This window comes from Rhineura floridana, chromosome 17, assembly GCF_030035675.1.
Source record: "Rhineura floridana isolate rRhiFlo1 chromosome 17, rRhiFlo1.hap2, whole genome shotgun sequence".
In the NCBI taxonomy this organism is placed as follows: Eukaryota; Metazoa; Chordata; class Lepidosauria; order Squamata; family Rhineuridae; genus Rhineura; species Rhineura floridana.
In genome coordinates this window covers 8,497,396-8,514,774 of record NC_084496.1, presented here as the reverse complement: position 1 = coordinate 8,514,774, position 17,379 = coordinate 8,497,396, and the positions used below count along the sequence as shown (strand labels likewise).

General features: G+C 42.3%; 1 protein-coding gene across 1 annotated transcript in view; it reads left to right on the top strand.

Annotated features, from left to right (window-relative positions):
- The first annotated feature begins 1,435 nt into the window (after positions 1-1,435).
- CCNF (cyclin F) overlaps positions 1,436-17,379 on the top strand; it is a 35,689-nt gene continuing 19,745 nt past the window's right edge. The window contains exons 1-5 of the mRNA XM_061599873.1: positions 1,436-1,702; positions 6,028-6,182; positions 7,472-7,578; positions 15,978-16,045; positions 17,007-17,200. Of these exons, the coding sequence (XP_061455857.1) occupies positions 1,690-1,702; positions 6,028-6,182; positions 7,472-7,578; positions 15,978-16,045; positions 17,007-17,200 (537 nt within the window). The 5' untranslated portion in view covers positions 1,436-1,689. The remainder of the gene's footprint in view (positions 1,703-6,027; positions 6,183-7,471; positions 7,579-15,977; positions 16,046-17,006; positions 17,201-17,379) is intronic.

Here is a 17,379-nt window from a genome sequence, read left to right as displayed (position 1 = left end):
ACCCCATCTAGAACAGGTTGAACATCCACCATCTGGTCAGAGAAGGCGCTCAACAACAGCGTCTCGGTCTTGTCAGGATTGAGCTTCAGTTTATTAGCTCTCATCCAGTCCATTATCGCGGCCAGGCAACGGTTCAGCACATTAACAGCCTCACCTGAAGAAGATGAAAAGGAGAAATAGAGTTGCGTGTCATCAGCATACTGATGACAACGCACTCCAAAGCTCCTGATGACCGCACCCAGCGGCTTCATGTAGATGTTAAAAAGCATAGGGGACAGGACCGATCCCTGCGGGACTCCACAATGGAAAGTCCAGGGTGTCGAACAATGTTCCCCAAGCCCTACCCTCTGGAGACGATCCACCAAGTAGGAGCGGAACCACTGCTAAGCAGTACCTCCAACTCCCAACTCCATGAGTCTCCCCAGAAGGATACCATGGTCGATGGTATCAAAAGCAGCGGAGAGATCAAGGAGAATCAACAGAGTAACACTCCCTCTGTCCCTCTCCCGACATAGGTCATCATACAGGGCGACCAAGGCTGTTTCAGTGCCAAAACCGGGCCTAAAACCAGATTGAAACAGATCCAGAAGAGTAGTCCTGCGAGTGGTTGTAGCAAAAAGAACAAAGGATCTTGTCCATTCTCAGATCTCCAGCTGTGCCAACAGTGCCATACTTTGTTCCTGATTGCTGGGCATCCATTAGTTCCCTAACATCCGCTAACTACGCTATGCTTCTCATTGAGGCAGTGTTTACAAAGGTTCAACTTTTTGCTTTCAATAATCAGTGACTGTCAATAGCCAGCTAAGGCAGAGCTTATTTACTTCACATGTACAACGCTGCGCAACCCTACTCAGAAGCCCCATTGAGTTCTATGGGATTTACTCCTAGGTAAGCGTGTACAGTAGCGCAGCCTTATTAAACGTCAGTTGTGTGAGGCCATCTGGTCTGTCAGGCGCCAAAAAACAATGGGTTGTAACCGACATAAACTAGGGCAGATCCACTGAAATTAATGAACCTGATTTATTTTGGTCCATTTATTGCAACGAATCTACTCCAACAATGAATACAAGCCATTGACTCGAATCTGAAGCATCGATCGTGTACGGCTGCTTACTTTCACATCCCAGCCGCCGCTGCGGCTCTTCGAAGAGTGAGAGCCCCTTCCTTTGCGCCTGCGCCTCAACGCCACTCCTCGCGAGGCATTCGAACCACCAACCGCCCCGTAATTCGAATCCTCATCGTGGGTGGCCCAATGATTACCCAGCGGTCCGAGAAAACGCGCGGCGGGCCACCCTCTTTGCCCCGCCCACCATCCAATCACAAGTCCGACTGGGTTTGAAAAAGTGGGCGCGCGGTTGCTAGGTGTGATCCACTATGGGGGGGGGGAAATTCCTGAAAGAAAGAAAAGGGCGTGGTTTGGACTTAACTTTGCCGCAGCCCGCACTATCAGAGCCGATTGGTTAGTCCGCGATAGGTGGGGGCGTGGCTTTAGGCTTGAAAGGAAGGCGGGGCGTTCGCTTTTTTTTGCTGAATAGATCTTGAGTGGGGAAGGGGGCGTGGTTAATATGGAGACCTCCCACCGGCCGGATCGGCGCGTACTACGAATTTGCTCTTTGGTTGCTGTGTCGCTCAAGTTCTGGGTTGCGTTGCGCTCCGTGAAGACCGGACCTCACGGGCTTACCAGTGGGAATGAAAGCCGGTGGTGAGTGCCCATCCCCGGGGCGTCAGGCCTGAGTAGCCTTTATGGGTGTGTGTGTATGTGTATCTTAGGCTGGGATGCCCCATAGGTCTCTATGAGCAAAGTAGGACAAGGATGCTCCTTTTTGCCTCTGTGGAAGTTTGGTGTCCTGTTAGTTACTAATAATTAATGTGCGGTTGCTCTGGGATTTATCTATGACGGCTGCCTGCAGGGAGCGTTAGGCGAAAAACCTGCTCCTGCTAGGAGGAAGGGTGGGATCAAATAATAAATAAATAAATAAATACCGTGAGGTCTTTAAGGTTTGCTGGTGTTTGGACCAGGAAAGCAATGACTACTTGAATGCTTACTCACAAGTAAACCACTCTGGGTGGTGTCCTGTGCTAGTTCTAACTCAGCGTAGAGTAGACCCGTGGGAGTTACTAGACATTACTAACTTAGGTTTCATTCATTTCAGTGGGTTTGCTCTGAGAAGGGCGTAGTTGGGTACAACCCTCTGGGTTTTAATGGTGCTTTCTCCTATGTAAGCGTTGACGCCCCAAATATATTTGTGCTAGGAAGCAAATCCCATTAAATCCAGCGGGTCCTGCTTCTTGAGCAAACCTGTTTAAACTGGGGTTGGCTTCAGTTCTACGCCTATACAGGGTTGGATCCAGCCAGCCATGCTTAAAATGGGCCCGCTGAAATCAGTGGTGCTTAACGTACTAATCCCGCGGCTAGTTTTAGAGCACGAGTGACAGTTCCAGAAGGTAGTCCTACTGAATTCAGTGGGGATTACTGCCAGGTAAATGGGATTAGGATTGCAGCGCGTGTATAGATCCAGCCCTTTTTTACGAGTAAACTGCTCTGAGGTCGGTGGGGCTTAGTTCAAAGTAAATCCCACTCCTCATCATCTCCCCCCCCCAAAAAAAACCCCAGTGTGTGTAATGGGCCTGCCTACTCCGAATAACAATTCATGCATCTGATGCACTCCAGTCCACGAAAGCTTTTGCCATGATAAACGTCTTTAAGGTGCCACAAAACTGGATGATTTATACTCCAGCAGACTGACTCGCCTGGAAATGAACTTCATTTATGCATCCTTGCTGTAGAGGTGTCGGAAGTCCTAGGTGTATACATTATGAAAGGGTGGATAAAATATGAAGGAGGTGAAAAGAGATCTAGGTTTAGAAGAGACTGCTCAGTAACTGCGAATCTTTCCCTCGCCCTCCGTGGTTGGGAGGGTGGGAAGGAATTGTCCCCGAATTCTGTTTACGAGCAAACACCTTTGGAAGCTTTTAAACTGCTTCAGCTGTACCTGAAGGCTGTAGTTTGCAAAACCTTTTTTTATGCGTTCGAATCGGTGCCAAACGTTTAATCGTAATCTGCTTCGCATGGTTTAGGTTGCTGTTCCCACCTTTCTGTCCTGCTTTTGCCTACGTGCTGGAGTCAAGCCAAACCGGGGTTTAAATTTAAATCTCAAGCAGAGAGCGCCCCTGTAATTTGGGCGGGTGGATTTAAAAAGTAAGCAGAGCCTATAGTGGGACAGGAGCAGCGTGCAGGGGGTGGGGATTGGCTTGAGGCTTTTGCATGGGAATGGAACATAATTGCAGAGTATTGTCCGTAGTTTTTTTTTGTTTTGCAACCCCTGGGTTTTTTTCCACGAGACCTAAAAGCAGTGGATATTTTTCAAATGTTTTATTACACAGAGGTTAAGGTTGAAGGCTGGGATGGGAGTGTGTAGGTTATTCTGTCTGCAATGAGTAATAGAGAGATGCCTTGTTTCTTTAGCCAGTTCTAAAGAAAATGCTAAAAGTTTTCTTTCGTTTTGTGGGTCATAAGTACAGCACTCTGTTTTCATCAGGTGACAGCTTTTTCACTTCAATAAACAAAAAATTACAAACCAGTTTTTGTACTGAGGTTTTATGCTGGTTACGGGGTTGGTTTAATTAAAAAGGCTGCAACAACTGCACTTAAACTGGATTATCTGGATTTTGCCTTTTGTATAAAAGGGTATTTCTTAACTTCATAATGAATTAAGATCGTTTGGTGTGTAACGTTGCTACTTTTGCTTTCATAGATAGGTACTATTTTTTAAATTATGCAGTTTTCTGTGTGCGTGTCAAAAGCTTTGCATAGTTTGAGTTGCTTATCTCTGGGTATTTGAAAGTAATGAAAAGGCATTACAGACCCATTCCAGCCAAAGTTGATCATTTTTTCATGTCCCATTGATATAAATGAGGTTTAAGAGACGCTTGAAGCTGCAGTCCCTTGAACTCAGTGGGAGTGAATGTGTATAAGACTGTACTGCAAATCTCTCAAGATATATGAGAGAGGTGCAGCACATTCCTAAGCATGCTTTCTCTGGAAGAAGCGCAATTAAGTTCCATAAGTAAGTGCATATAGGATTACATCCTTAAAAGTGCTTAAGTTTCTTGGGTTGTGCCACATGTATTTTCTGCACAGGAGGAAGTGTGAAACCTGCACACAGATCGTTGCATGTGGTGACCATACATGCATTTTTTCTGTTGTGGGTGTCTCTCAGGAAGCCATACTTAATTGCAACTTCCCACTGTGTACATAGTTAAATGTACACATGTAGTTTTCAGTTTTTCAGTGCTGGTGAAACAACACATGAAGTGTTAAACTGCTGGAAACTAGCAGGTTATTTTGGAATGGAGACAACCTTTTGGGGGAAAATACTGTAGTTATGAACAGGTGAGATCTCCCAAATTAGTAATAGTAAAGTAATTGGCGTTCTCTCCCTTCCCTGTTCTGAAATTCCCTGCTCCAAGGAGGGTCAGTTGGCATTCTCCTTCTATTAGCTTAGGAGGCAGTAAAAACCTTCCAGAAAGTATTTAACTTAGCTGCCTTTAAAGAACAGTCGTTTAATTTGTTTTTTAAAAAGTGGATGATATTTGATTATACTACATTTTTCAAAAAATGTAATCTGCTCAAAACTGTGCATTGGGCCGTGTCTAAGTTGAATTTCAAGTATTCTTGATATGTCTGCCTACATTTAATTATTTGCAGTCTTAAAAAAGGAAACTTCTTGCAAAGCTTCCTTGTCTGCACACTTGTCAATGGTGACCAGGGAAGTGCGTATTCACAAGATGACAGCTTCAGTCCTAAATGCACTTGCCAGGAAGTAAGCTCCATTGAATATAGTGAGCCTGACTTCTGAGAAACATGCATAAGATTCTGTTGCATGTTAATTCTGGTCTGTAGCCAATGCTAGTCCTACTCAGAGTAGACCCATTGGACATAAGAGCCTGCTGGATCAGGCCCATAGCCCATCTAGTCCAGCATCCTGTTGTTACAAATGCAGGACTTGAGTGCAACCCCACACTTCCCCACCTGTGGTTTCTAGCAACTGGTATTCAGAAGTATATTGCTTCTGACATTGAAATCAATGGGCATGAGTGTCCATTAATTGCATTGGGTCTACTCTGAGTAAAAGACAGTTGGGTACAACTCTCTGTCTGGCAGATAACCTCCGAAACAACAGGCAGTCTAGCCATTTTGAGGACTGTGTTTCTGACCCCTCTTTGACAAACTGTTCTATAAGAAGATGCCCATGTGTGCAAAAGCATAATGCAGTGTTTTCTGCATATATATTGCTGTAGACAAATTCCTACTTGAATAGTGAGTGTGGAGTGATGGACTCCACAATGCATTGGCTGAATAGTTTTGGTGATTGATTAACTTTTGCTAAACACAGAATAAGAATACTGAAGCTTTTTCCCCCTAATACGTTATCCTAGAAGACAAACATTTTTACAGCTAACTGAACAGATGGTATTTGCTGCATATGTTTGTTGCTCTTATTATTACTATTATTTATATCCCAACTTTTAGGATGCAAATCCTCCCAAAGTGACTAAACATTAAACTACAGTGTTTTATTCTTCTTAAAAAACCTTGCAACAAACAATACTGGCAGGGCTGTGGAGTCTATGCCAAACCTTCGACTCCGACTCCACCCAAAATTGCTTCTGGCTCCACAGCCCTGGAAAGCGCTGTAAATGTCTTTTAATTTGGAAGCTCTCGTAGGAGCATTTTTATCGCTGCCTGAATATGCACTAATTTTGGCATCACAGCATTCATCTGGGTCCTGTGTCATACACTGACACACAAAATATTTTCCATCTTGTGTTATGGTGAAATGCTCAAATACAGTTGACTTCATGGGAAGCTTCTTTGACATTTTGAATGTATATGTTTTAAAATTTGTCAATCAAAATTTATTTTGAAGTTGGAGTCAGTACATTTCTACCGACACTTTGTGTTCCAATGGATCCTTCTGTGTTTGCTGCTGCTTTTGTTTAATGACACATCTGCACTTGTTCCAGTGATCCACTGTAGATGCCCCAGGTGCTTCTCTGTCCCTTCAAAGCGAAGGATGAGGAAAAGACCCAGAGTCCTGACACTGTTGTGCCTCCCTGAAGATGTTCTGTTCCATGTTCTTAAGGGGCTCCCTGCTGAAGACATCCTTTCCCTCCGAGCGGTAAGTTCAAGCTTTTTACCCTGATGGTGTGTTAATTTATTCAACTTTAAAAAAAAAACACCCTCCCAGGATGGCATGCAATTAAAATATAATACAATACTATAACAACATTAAAAGTCATTAAAAAATAAACCACAAATGTCTAGTCTGGACCTGTGGCCCTTCAGATGATGATGGACTACAACTATCAGCTGGGACCTTTGGCGATGCTGGCTGGGTCTGATAGGAGCTGGAGGCCAGCAACATTTGAGTGTTGTGGGTGCCGCCCCCCCAAATTGGTCCCCCAGAGAGAGACAGAAAAGAAAGCACACACAGAGTTTCCAAGGGATCTGGGTAAAAGTAGTTTCCAGCAGAATGAATCTGATCTGAAAGAGGAAGTGTGACAGAGCATCGCTCTTCTGACTTCCTCTTTCAACTCCATGAACTTTTCAGGGGAGAAAAAAGGTAACCATTCTTCATCACCTCATGAATGGGGAGGCTCTGAAGCTTTGTGGGTGCCAGGGGGAAATGTCAAGGGCACTATTGTGCCCAGGGACACCACGTTGAAAAACCCCTGATTTAACATATCTCTAGCTTGGCTCTCAGTAGTTGTAAATGGGAGGTGCACTGTCACATTCTTTGGGTTAGGACCATTTGGTTGTAACTAGGGATGAGATCCATTAGCTGATGCCGTTTCAAAAGCATTCTGTGAACCTAACAGGCAGTATTGACTAAAGTTCATTCTTTGTCCGTTTTCTGCTGCTTTTACCAGTCTGATTTTTACCCTCTCCAAACATATTGATAGTAATATTGATGCCTTCTTTCAAGATACTGATGTTTTTGAAAGGAAATATTGATAAATAAGAGAATACCAGTATTTTGAAAGAAAGAAAATATTGATAATTTGAAGGGAAATATTGATAAAGGAAAGGAAAGTTGTTTTGACTGAGGCTGCTCAGTTTTCACGTTTGCAGGCAGAGACCAGCTGAGGAGGAAAGGAGCTTTCAGTGCCCTCCACCTCCTAGAGTCAACGTGGTTGAGACTTGGCTTTTTTCCTCTCCTTTTGAGTTTGGATGGGGGGGGGGGAAGAGAGAGAAAGACAGCGCTGTAATGCTCTGCTGTTCTGTGCTGTGAGTAAAAACAGTACAAGAACAATTTATTCGATAGAGGGGAGGAAAGGCGCTGGCATAAAGCCACTGAAGTTTGGACCAAAGATGGATATGCAAACCACTGGAAAATCCGGTGCTAAATCACGAGTTCAGCTGCATTCTCTCCCAGTCCCTAGTTGTAACTGCTTGCCTTTCCTCTAGGTGCACTCCCATCTCAAGTACCTTGTCGATAACCACGCCAGCGTTTGGGCCTGTGCAAGTTTTCAAGAAGTGTGGCCTTCTCCAAGCAACTTGAAAATGTTTGAAAGGTAACTCATAGGAACTCGGGGAAACCCTAGGATTAAGGAGAATAAGATGTTCAAAGGTACAAAGGTCGGACACTTATTATTTTTCAGGGGATGGTGGTCAACAATTCGCCCATTTACTGTGCCATGTAAAAGCTCTGCGCGCTTCTGGTTGGCTCTTTAAATCAGAGGTTGCACTGGATGAGAGAAGCGAGGTCTCCTTCTCTGGAACATGCAAATATTGTAGCTGTTCTAATGCTCTTTGCTGCACTGCTGGGGTAATGCAAGAAAAGCCCCCCACCCCACCCCCACCATAGGGGCATCCTCCATGTGGACTTCCTTGCCTGCCTACATTCTGGATGCTTGTTATGTTCTTCCCAATGGATAAATACTGCTTTGTATCTCAGTGCAAAGAGGGTGCTGGGGTTTGTCCATAATACAAAAGTGAACCAGCCCCTTCTCTAGAATTCTCTGGTAACATACATATAGATGTCTTTGGAGAAACAGGGTGGAATTCCCTCCCCTCCCAAACTACAATGGGTAGAATCAGCTTGGAAAAGTTACTTTTTTGAACTACAACTCCCATCAGCCCCAGCCAGCATGGCCACTGGTAACTTTTCCAAGCTCTGGAATCCATTTGTTCTGTCTTGTGTGCAGAATGGCTTTTGAACTAGCCAAGGACTTCACTAACATAAGGAGATGGCTTTTGCATGTTTTCTCCCGTGTCTCCCCTCAAAATCAGCTCTGGATGCTTGGGTGACTACTGGATCAGTTTGGGAAAGCATGGGGATTTCCGGGGGAAGGGAAAAGGGGGTCAACCTAAAATTGCCACTATTCCTTTCTGTTTGTGGAGATGTCCACTGGATCAGAAGCCCTTCCAGAAACAGGAAGGTGCCATTGGATGCAATAATATTATTTGTCAGTGGAAAATCCACTTCCAGGACTGTGTTTCATAAAACTAATGAATAACACAATGTACACAGTACGAGTCAAATTGGGCAACTGGAATGTATACTAGTTAAATCTAAACTTCAGAGTTAATAGACTCTGAAGTGACTCTCCCTAGGAAGCATATTATATGTACATGCACGGCCTTTTAAGCATGCTAAAATTAGTATATTTTAACAGGGTTTTTATATTGTCGACTTGTTAAAAGCTAATTTGTAACATGGCTGTCATGCAAAGAATTGTGGGATTTCATCTTGCTCAGAAACAAGGCCCTTGTGTTGAGTGGAAAAATTTGGCTGCTTTGCTGTCTCATTTCTTTACAGCTGCAGCTAATTAGAGAATCTTTGAAGGCACCTCCTTATCTTCTGAGAGCCTAGTACCACGGTCAGCTTGGCCTAGGATGAGAGGGGCATACGTGCTTGTTAGGCGCGAAGACCTGAAGAAGAATTACATCATGAGAAAGCCCACTGATTGGTTAATTAGGGTGGTCTGTGACTAGGGACTTTTCCTTAAATATAGGGGTGAAATCTTGAGCCTTTGTTCCCCTGGGTTCCATCTTGCTTGGGTGGTTGATCCACTGCTGTCACTACCCATACTATGCCGCTGTGGGGAGAGGTGAGACTTTGCAACAACCACCTCTTCAGTAAGTATAGAGTAGGTTGGTTAGTTTTGTTGTTTCGTGGTGTTAGACCTTTTGCGTGTATTTTACTCAACCCTGTTTTAAGGGACTGTTATGCTGCTATTAATTGTGCACTATTAATTTTGCACTATGGGTTTTAAAGGACTCTTTTGCTGCTATTAATTGTGCACTATATTTTATTCAATAAAGCTACTTATTTACCAATGTGTGTTTATTGCTGGAGGAGAATTTTGGCTCTGAATCGGGTACCTTGGCCGCTGACCACTGGTTACCGCGTTTACGATCTGCTTGGGGCTCCAGGACAAAGAGTGCTTGTTTGGCTCTTGTCTTGTGGAATCCCTGGCAGGGTTATTCCTGTGCTCTGGGTTCCCCCTGACTCAGAGTGGTTAATCAGGTTAAGGGGTGGTGGTGGTCTACCTACCTGGCACGGTTGGTGTTGGAATACTCAACCTTGGCAGGGGGAGATATTTTGCCAGGATCAATTGCCCTGGGTGGGGAACTGGGTCCTGGGACTGCACTGAGAGCCAGGCTGGTGTTAGGTTTGGCTCTAGGGCATGACATGCATAATCTTTTTTGGTGAATTCAAATCGGTACAAAGTCCATTAATTTTTTTTATTTTTATCACAGCGGAGCATATGAAGTTGGATAAAACAATTTTAAATCTATTTAGTGGGGACGTTGCCTTTCATCCATAAAGTGCTAAGTATGGAGAGGATTGTTAAACACAATTCATATAATATGTCATTATGGAAAGGGGAGAAATGAATAGAACTACATTATCAGAGTCGAACTCTGAGGGGGTGGAGCTTAAAATATGCTTCTCTAGAATTCCAAATAAATGCATACTATTGTGGAATTGGAGAATGGTGAGGTTGCTCTAACATATGAGAAATAAAGGGTCACCAGATTGCAGCCAAGTCTTCTGGACTATCTTTATCTCTCTGGACTTTCAGATGTTTCTGTTATATGCCTTCAGGTTGATTACGACTTATGGCGACCCTATGATTAGCAACCTCCAATAGCATCTGTTATAAACCACCCTGTTCAGATCTTGTAAGTTCAGCTCTGTGGCTTCCTTTATGGAATCAATCCATCTCTTGTTTGGCCTTCCTCTTTTTCTACTCCCTTCTGTTTTCCCCAGCATTATTGTCTTTTCTTTTTTTTTTTTTACAATAATTTTTATTCAAATTTTCATAAAACATTCAAAGACAAAAAACAAAACAAAACAAAAATGATTAAACAAAAAAATAAAATGTTGACTTCCCATTTGTCGCAGATCAAATCAGTTATAGGTCTACAATATATAACAATCCTGTCTCTTAAATTATATTATAAAATCACTTTCCTCCAGTAGTTCTCTTAATTAATCATCAAATCTCATAAACATTACTTTATTCTTTCCACAAAAAGTCAGAGAGGTTTCAATTCTTTAAGAAATATATCTATCAATTTTTCTCCAAATAAACATGTCGATTAATCCATCTCGTTAATAATAATAATAATCTTATTGTCATAACCATAGTCCAAATAAATATATCGATTAATCCATCTCATCAAAATCTGTTAGGTCCAATAATTTCAATAGCCATTATTCCATTATCCATAGTAATTCCATCTTCCATCTTCAATAGTCCTGTTAAATCCAGTAATTTCAGTGTCCAATCTTCCATTATCAGTATTCCATAATAATCTTGCTGTCATAGCCATAGTCATATAATAAGAGTCTGATGGGAATTTCCTCTATCCCAAATATTTTCTTGCCATCGATTATGAATAAGTTGCTGAAATATTGTAGTAAAGTCATATCTCTGTTCTTCTTTTTTACAAAATGCACTGGCTCATCTCTTGAGAGTTTTTCCATTGTCACATGGCTGCAGTTAATTCCATAGATTTTCTCTATATCAAGCTCCATCACGTCATTCCAGTCCAGAAGATTATCCAAGCCATTGATAACTTTATCTCTAATATCTTCATTAATTTCTTCAGAGATAACGTTAAATTCCAAACAGTAGATTTTATTTCTAATATCCATAAACTCCAGATCTTTTTCCAATTCCACATTTGTTCCAATCTCCAGGGCTTGTATCTTCCCTTTATTTTTTCTTTTCTCATCTCTGATCTCATTCTCCTCTCTCACAGGATCCCCTATTTCTTTAAGCTCCTGCGTCATTTTGCTCAGTTCCATTTTCAGCTCCTTACTGCCCTGTCGCAGGGTTTGTTTCGTTATCTCAATCTCATCCATTATTTTCTGAAACATAATTACTTCCAGATTCTCAGCCACTTTCTTGATTGCCATTTTTAAAACCACGAAAACAAAACAAAAATAAAGAAGAACCACTTCTTATTTCAGCAACAATTGGGTTAATATTCCAGGCTTGATGACATCACAGTATAAACAGAGCAGCCTGCCTTATCTCTCTATGTTCAAGAATACAAAACAAATTTAGTTCCCAGCATCAAAACAGTTAGTGGCGTCGTGAAGAAGCAGATTCGTCAAAATAAAATAGACCAAAATAAGAACAGTCCCAGACAATATAATGTTCCTCGGAATAGAAATCCCTCTTCTGTTTATATCTTTAGAATGCACTTCCAGGACAGCTTTTTGCAATAGAAACAGAGATAAGCTGTTAATTTTGTGAATAACAGAGAAGAGTTATAGCTCACCCAGAAGTTCTTTAAAGCTGATTCATTTGACAAATCTCTTTTTGCTGCAACAATTTAAACCAAGTAAAAAAATAATAGAAAGAAGGGTGCTTGCCTGTTAGTCCGTTTTCTCTTTGAAGAAAAGATAAACGTATCGCATTAATCAGATAGAGCTTGTTCGGAAGTCCGTCCGGCATTGCTGGCTGGACCTTTTCTCATAAATTAATGAAATCCAGTCCTCCCAACAAAAACAGGCTTTTGAGGTTGATCTCTACGTTTCTCCCTGCCCGGGAGAAATTTCATCAGTCAAAAAAAAAAAAAAATGTTCTGACTGATTTATATCTGAATAAGCTTCTTTTGAGGCGGGAGCCCGTCTCAAAAGCAGGCACAAGCGAAGTCACCCTTCCTGGAAGTCGCCCCAGAATAATTTCTAAGGACTCTAGTATTCAAGGTGGGGGAGAATGAGTTCCTATGCTCCATCTGCTACCCACCCAAAGATTATGTAACAACATAAGAACAGCCTGCTGGATGAGGCCAGTGGCCCATCTAGTCCAGCATCCTGTTCTTATAGTGGCCAACCAATGCCCACGGGAAGCCAAGCATTAATAGCCTTCTTCCCCTCTTGTGATTCCCACCAACTGGCATTCACAGGCACACCGTGTTCGACAGTAGAGGCAGAACATAGTTGTAGTCATGGAGGATAAGGCTGCTTCATTTTTAGAGGCAACCTTTTGCTGTGTGAAAAGTAGTAGCAGAAGTGACAGCGAGAGTCCAGCTCAATAATAGCCACAGGAACAACTTCTCCACCTTTCACCCACCTAAAGCCTGCAACTTTCTCTTAAAGGACTCATAAGATTTGAGGGGCTTCCACAAGGTGACGACAGAACTACCAAAAAGGACAGGAGAGAAAGCCCAGCTCAATAGCTGCAGCTTCTCTAGCAGAAACTGAAGGAGTAAATCAGTGGTGTCATAATCACGCCAGCCAATAGCGATTATTTATTTAGCCAATTGTTCTCAAAATGGCTATGTTACAATTAAAGAAAAATTAAATACCAGAACAATCAGCTACAATAGGAACATAGGAAGCTGCCTTATACTGAGTTAGCTCACCAGGCCATCCAGCTCAGTGATGTCTACGCAAGAGATCTTCAACCTTAGGACCCCTGATGTTGTTGGGACTATCAATCATCATCAACACATTTATTACCCACCCTTCGCTAGTAGGTTCCAGGGCAGGTCACAACGTTATAAAATACATTACTAAAAACAGTTTAAAACAAACAACTTAGCCAACTTTCAAGGATGATGGGAGTTGTGGTCCAACATCAGCTGTAGACCTAAGGTTGAAGAAGGCTGGTCTGCACGGACTGGTAGCAGCTCTCCAGGGTTTCACACTGGGCCTTTCCCAGTCCTACTTGGACATAGCAGGGATTGAACCTCGGACCTTTTGCATGCAAAGCAGATGCTCTGCACCTGAGTTATTCCTGCTGCTTCCCAGCCAAATGTTAAAGCATGTTTTAATTACAACTGTAATTGCTACAGTGGCTATTGTAATTTCTCTAGCTATAGACTGAGCAATTGATGCAATGATGGGACCGGCATTGAAATCCGAGATAGGCGAACATTTGATTACAGAGATTTGTATCTCCCTCCCCAAGAACGACACTTCAACAAAAGGAAACTATACCAAAGAAGCATACAGTGCATTTATTTATACATATGAAGATTTATATTTTGCCATTCTATCACTTACATACCTCTCGGTATAAGCACCTTCTTCTCTCTCCTAATTCCTCGCTCCCAAGAAATAAATTATGTAGCAGGATGGAGGTCTTCATTTATGTTGAATGACTTTAGAACACTAATCCTGTCTTATTTACTAGAGACTTGACTACTACCAGCTTCCTGCATTCCCCTTGCAAAGTCTATTTCTGCCTACCAGACTTTTGGTTTTTCTTTCCCTGAACAAAACAACAAAAAAGCATTAATCAGATTTCTTCCTTGGGATGCCAGCCAATTACCTGGTAATTGGGAAGGGTGACTTCGCTTGTGCCTGCTTTTGAGACGGGCTCCCGCCTCAAAAGAAGCTTATTCAGATATAAATCAGTCAGAACATTGTCTTTTCTAATGAATCATGTCTTCTCATGATGTGTCCAAAGTATGATAACCTCAGTTTCATCATTTTAGCTTCTAGTGACAGTTCTGGTTTAATTTGTTCTAACACCCAATTATTTGTCTTTTTCACAGTCCATGGTATGCGCAAAGCTCTATACGTTTTTCTGAGCAATAAAAATAAGATTTTTATACCATTTTAGGTTTTCAGTCCCCTTCATTTGCCTCCCATCACCAAAACAAAATCTAAATGTCAGGGGAGTGTGTGCTACTCAGTTTTAAAAATGTGGAAGTATTCCAATAAAAATAATTTCAGCAAAGCTTTGTATTTGTTTGAATATAACATTAACTACTTTGGACTATTGGAGAAATGTTTCAGATAGTTATTTAAACAGCATGCAAAATTAATATGACATACTTTTAAAATTCAGTACAATATTAAAAGCCAAACGAACATGCTAAATTATATTGCCATTGGTTCCAGGGCAGTAGAAAACTTCTAGGAAACTTGTCTCACTGGTCACCTAGATTTGTGTTGTCTATCAGCTTAGTGGCATAATTGTCATGTGTTCAGGATGTCTAGGAGAAAAGACACTGCCTCTATCTCTGCTATAACTACAGTAATAATAATAATAATAAATTTTATTTTTCAGCCGCCTATCTGTCCGGGTTAGGGACACTCTAGGCGACGAACAAGAATAAAAACAATCCATATACATCAACATAATCAAATTTTAAGCTAAAGAAACCATCCGTTAATTCAGTTATAACATAAAATTAATCTGTCCCAATCTTGTAGGCCTGCCTGAACAGCCAGGTCTTCAAGGCTCGGCGATAGCTGGACAGGGAGGGAGCATGTCTGAGATCAAAAGGGAGGGAGTTCCAGAGGGTGGGGGCCACAACAGAGAATGCCCTCTCTCTGGTCCGTAGTAAGTCTCTAGTGCCTCGATGTTGTTTCATTGGAGACTAGGGGTGAGACTCCTGGATCTTCCTATTATTTATTGAATTTATATCCTGCCTTTCCTCCTAAAGGAGCCCACAATATTTTAACAGCAGCAAAAGCAATCTAAAAACAATTACAGATAAAAACACCCTAACAGCCATTAAAGATGCAATATTTTTTCCATCCAGTGACCTCTGAGTTGCTAGGAATAGTTTCCTTTAGCCATCAAATGCCTGGGTAAACTGGAATGTTTTTAAATTCCTCCTCAAAGTCAATAATGAGGGAGACAGAGGTGCCTCAATGGGGGGGGGCATTCCATAGGCGGGGAGCCACCACCGCAGAGGCCCTGGCAGAAAGCCTATGCAAAAGTCCTATGGCAAAAGTTCAAATTTCTCTAACTATTTGGATTTTTTTTAACAGTGAAGGAAGAAGATGGAGGTTGTAACCCTACTAAAATCTGCCTTCTGCTCTGTCCTGTGAGCAGTGGTGATGTGTCTGGGGTTGGATGTCAGTGTACACATGTGCACACACAAAACACAGGAAGCTGTGTTTGTTTATGAGGGGAAAAAATCTAAATCTACAGCTGGGCAATATATTAGGACCAGGCAAAATGTCAAAAAAAGAATGTGCAAGCTTTCAAACTCTTGGGACCTCGTCAGGCTTGATGTTGAACGCAAAGGGGAGAGGAAGAACAAGTATCCAGTCCTAGTCCTACTCAGAGTAAACACATTCAAATTAATGGATATGGCCAAGTTTCTTCTATTTCAGTAAGTCTACTCTGAGTAGATCTAGTAAGATACGTCTCAAAGTATGTATCAAGGAGATGGCAGATTGATGGGATTAGTCTCTTTTAGGTGCTGCTGGTCTCGCCTTGACACTTGAGATTATGGACTAAAGCAGTGGCTGATCCTCATTTTTGGAAGCGCAAGACAAGCAATTACTCAGATCTGCCGTCAGGTTTAAGTGAATCTCAGGTTCACGCACAGAATGCTTTCTTGGGGAAGTTATTTAGGGAGCAGTGGGATTGGTGACAATTGTAGCACCAATTCCTCACTTTGCTCTGTCCCTGTTTGATTAAACTTAGAATTTTCAAAATCCTGTATTGTTTGTTCAATAGCATTATGTATATTTGTGCAGGGCTGCAGAAAAGGGTAACTTTGAAGCTGCTGTGAAGCTTGGCATAGCCTACCTCTACAATGAAGGCTGTAAGTACTGAGTATACACAGAAATGCATTCATGGGAAATATCTGGCAGTATGGTGCCCCACTAGAGCAGTGGGGAGGGGCCTATAGCCCTCCAGTTGTTGCTGGATTGCAACTCCCATAATCCCTGACCGCTCCCAGCCTGCGTGGCCAGCTGTGAGTTGTCCTTTGCGTAGTTAGCTTGCTTAAGAGTTGTTTAGACTCCTAAGACAATGAGGACAATATATGGCCAGTTTGGATGCCTTTAAAAGGGGCGACGTTCTCCCTCTGGTGTTGCAGGCAGGATGCCTCTGATTATCAGTTGCTGGGAATCACAAGTGGGGAGAGTGCTATTGCACTTGGGTCCTGCTTGCAGGCATCTTATGGACATCTGTTTGGCCACTGTGAGAACAGGATGCTGGACTAGATGGGCCACTATCCTGATCCAACAGGGCTCTTAAGTTCTTCATGACAAGACTTGAATAGGTGGTTCTTTTTTCATTCTAACAGCACTTATTTATGTATTAGGTTTATATCCTTCCTCCCAGTAGGAGCCTTATTTGCATGGTGTGTTGGTCCTTTCCGTGCACTGTTTGATGCATGGTCATTTCAGCTAGTATAGAAATAACAGTTAGTATAGACAAGAAACCTTGACTACAGTTCATGTTTTGCTTCTGCACGCTAGCAGGGAAGAGCAAAGTGGCCCAGGTTGGCACATTCCTGGTAAACAATGAATCATAGTTTATTGTGATGTCTGAACTTGGACAGGGATGAATACACGGGCACATATTTTCTGCATGCAGGTCTCAGTAAGAAGAGTGAGTCCTGTTAAGCACAATCAAATTTGTGGACCTCTTATAACTATGCAGTGACAAAGTAGCAGTGATAACTTTTGGTTGTTCATGAGCCATAGGATTTCTTACGTCTCAAGTGTTATTTTATGTTCTTTTAAAGCAGCGCCAACCCTTTCGTTTCCACTTTTCAGTATCTGTCTCTGATGAGGGCCGTGCAGAAGTGAATGGGTTAAAAGCATCTCGCTTCTTCAGCCTGACAGAACGTCTTAACACCTGGGCAGCCCCATTTGTCTGGCTTTTCATTCGCCCTCCCTGGTCCCTGAGTGGAAGCTGTTGCAAAGCCGTCGTCTATGAGAGCCTCAAAGCAGAGTGTCAGCTGCAAAAAGTAAGCGGGCTTATTTTGTGGCTTTCAGTCTTGGACCTCACTCTTTGACCTAGTACTTATTTTTGTCTTAAGCCTGTGTTGTGAGGGAAAGATTAGTCAGTACATTCTAGCCAAAGACAAGGCATCTTAACTTTCTTATACCTTCAGGTGCAAGAGATTTGCAAGCTTTGTTGTTGACT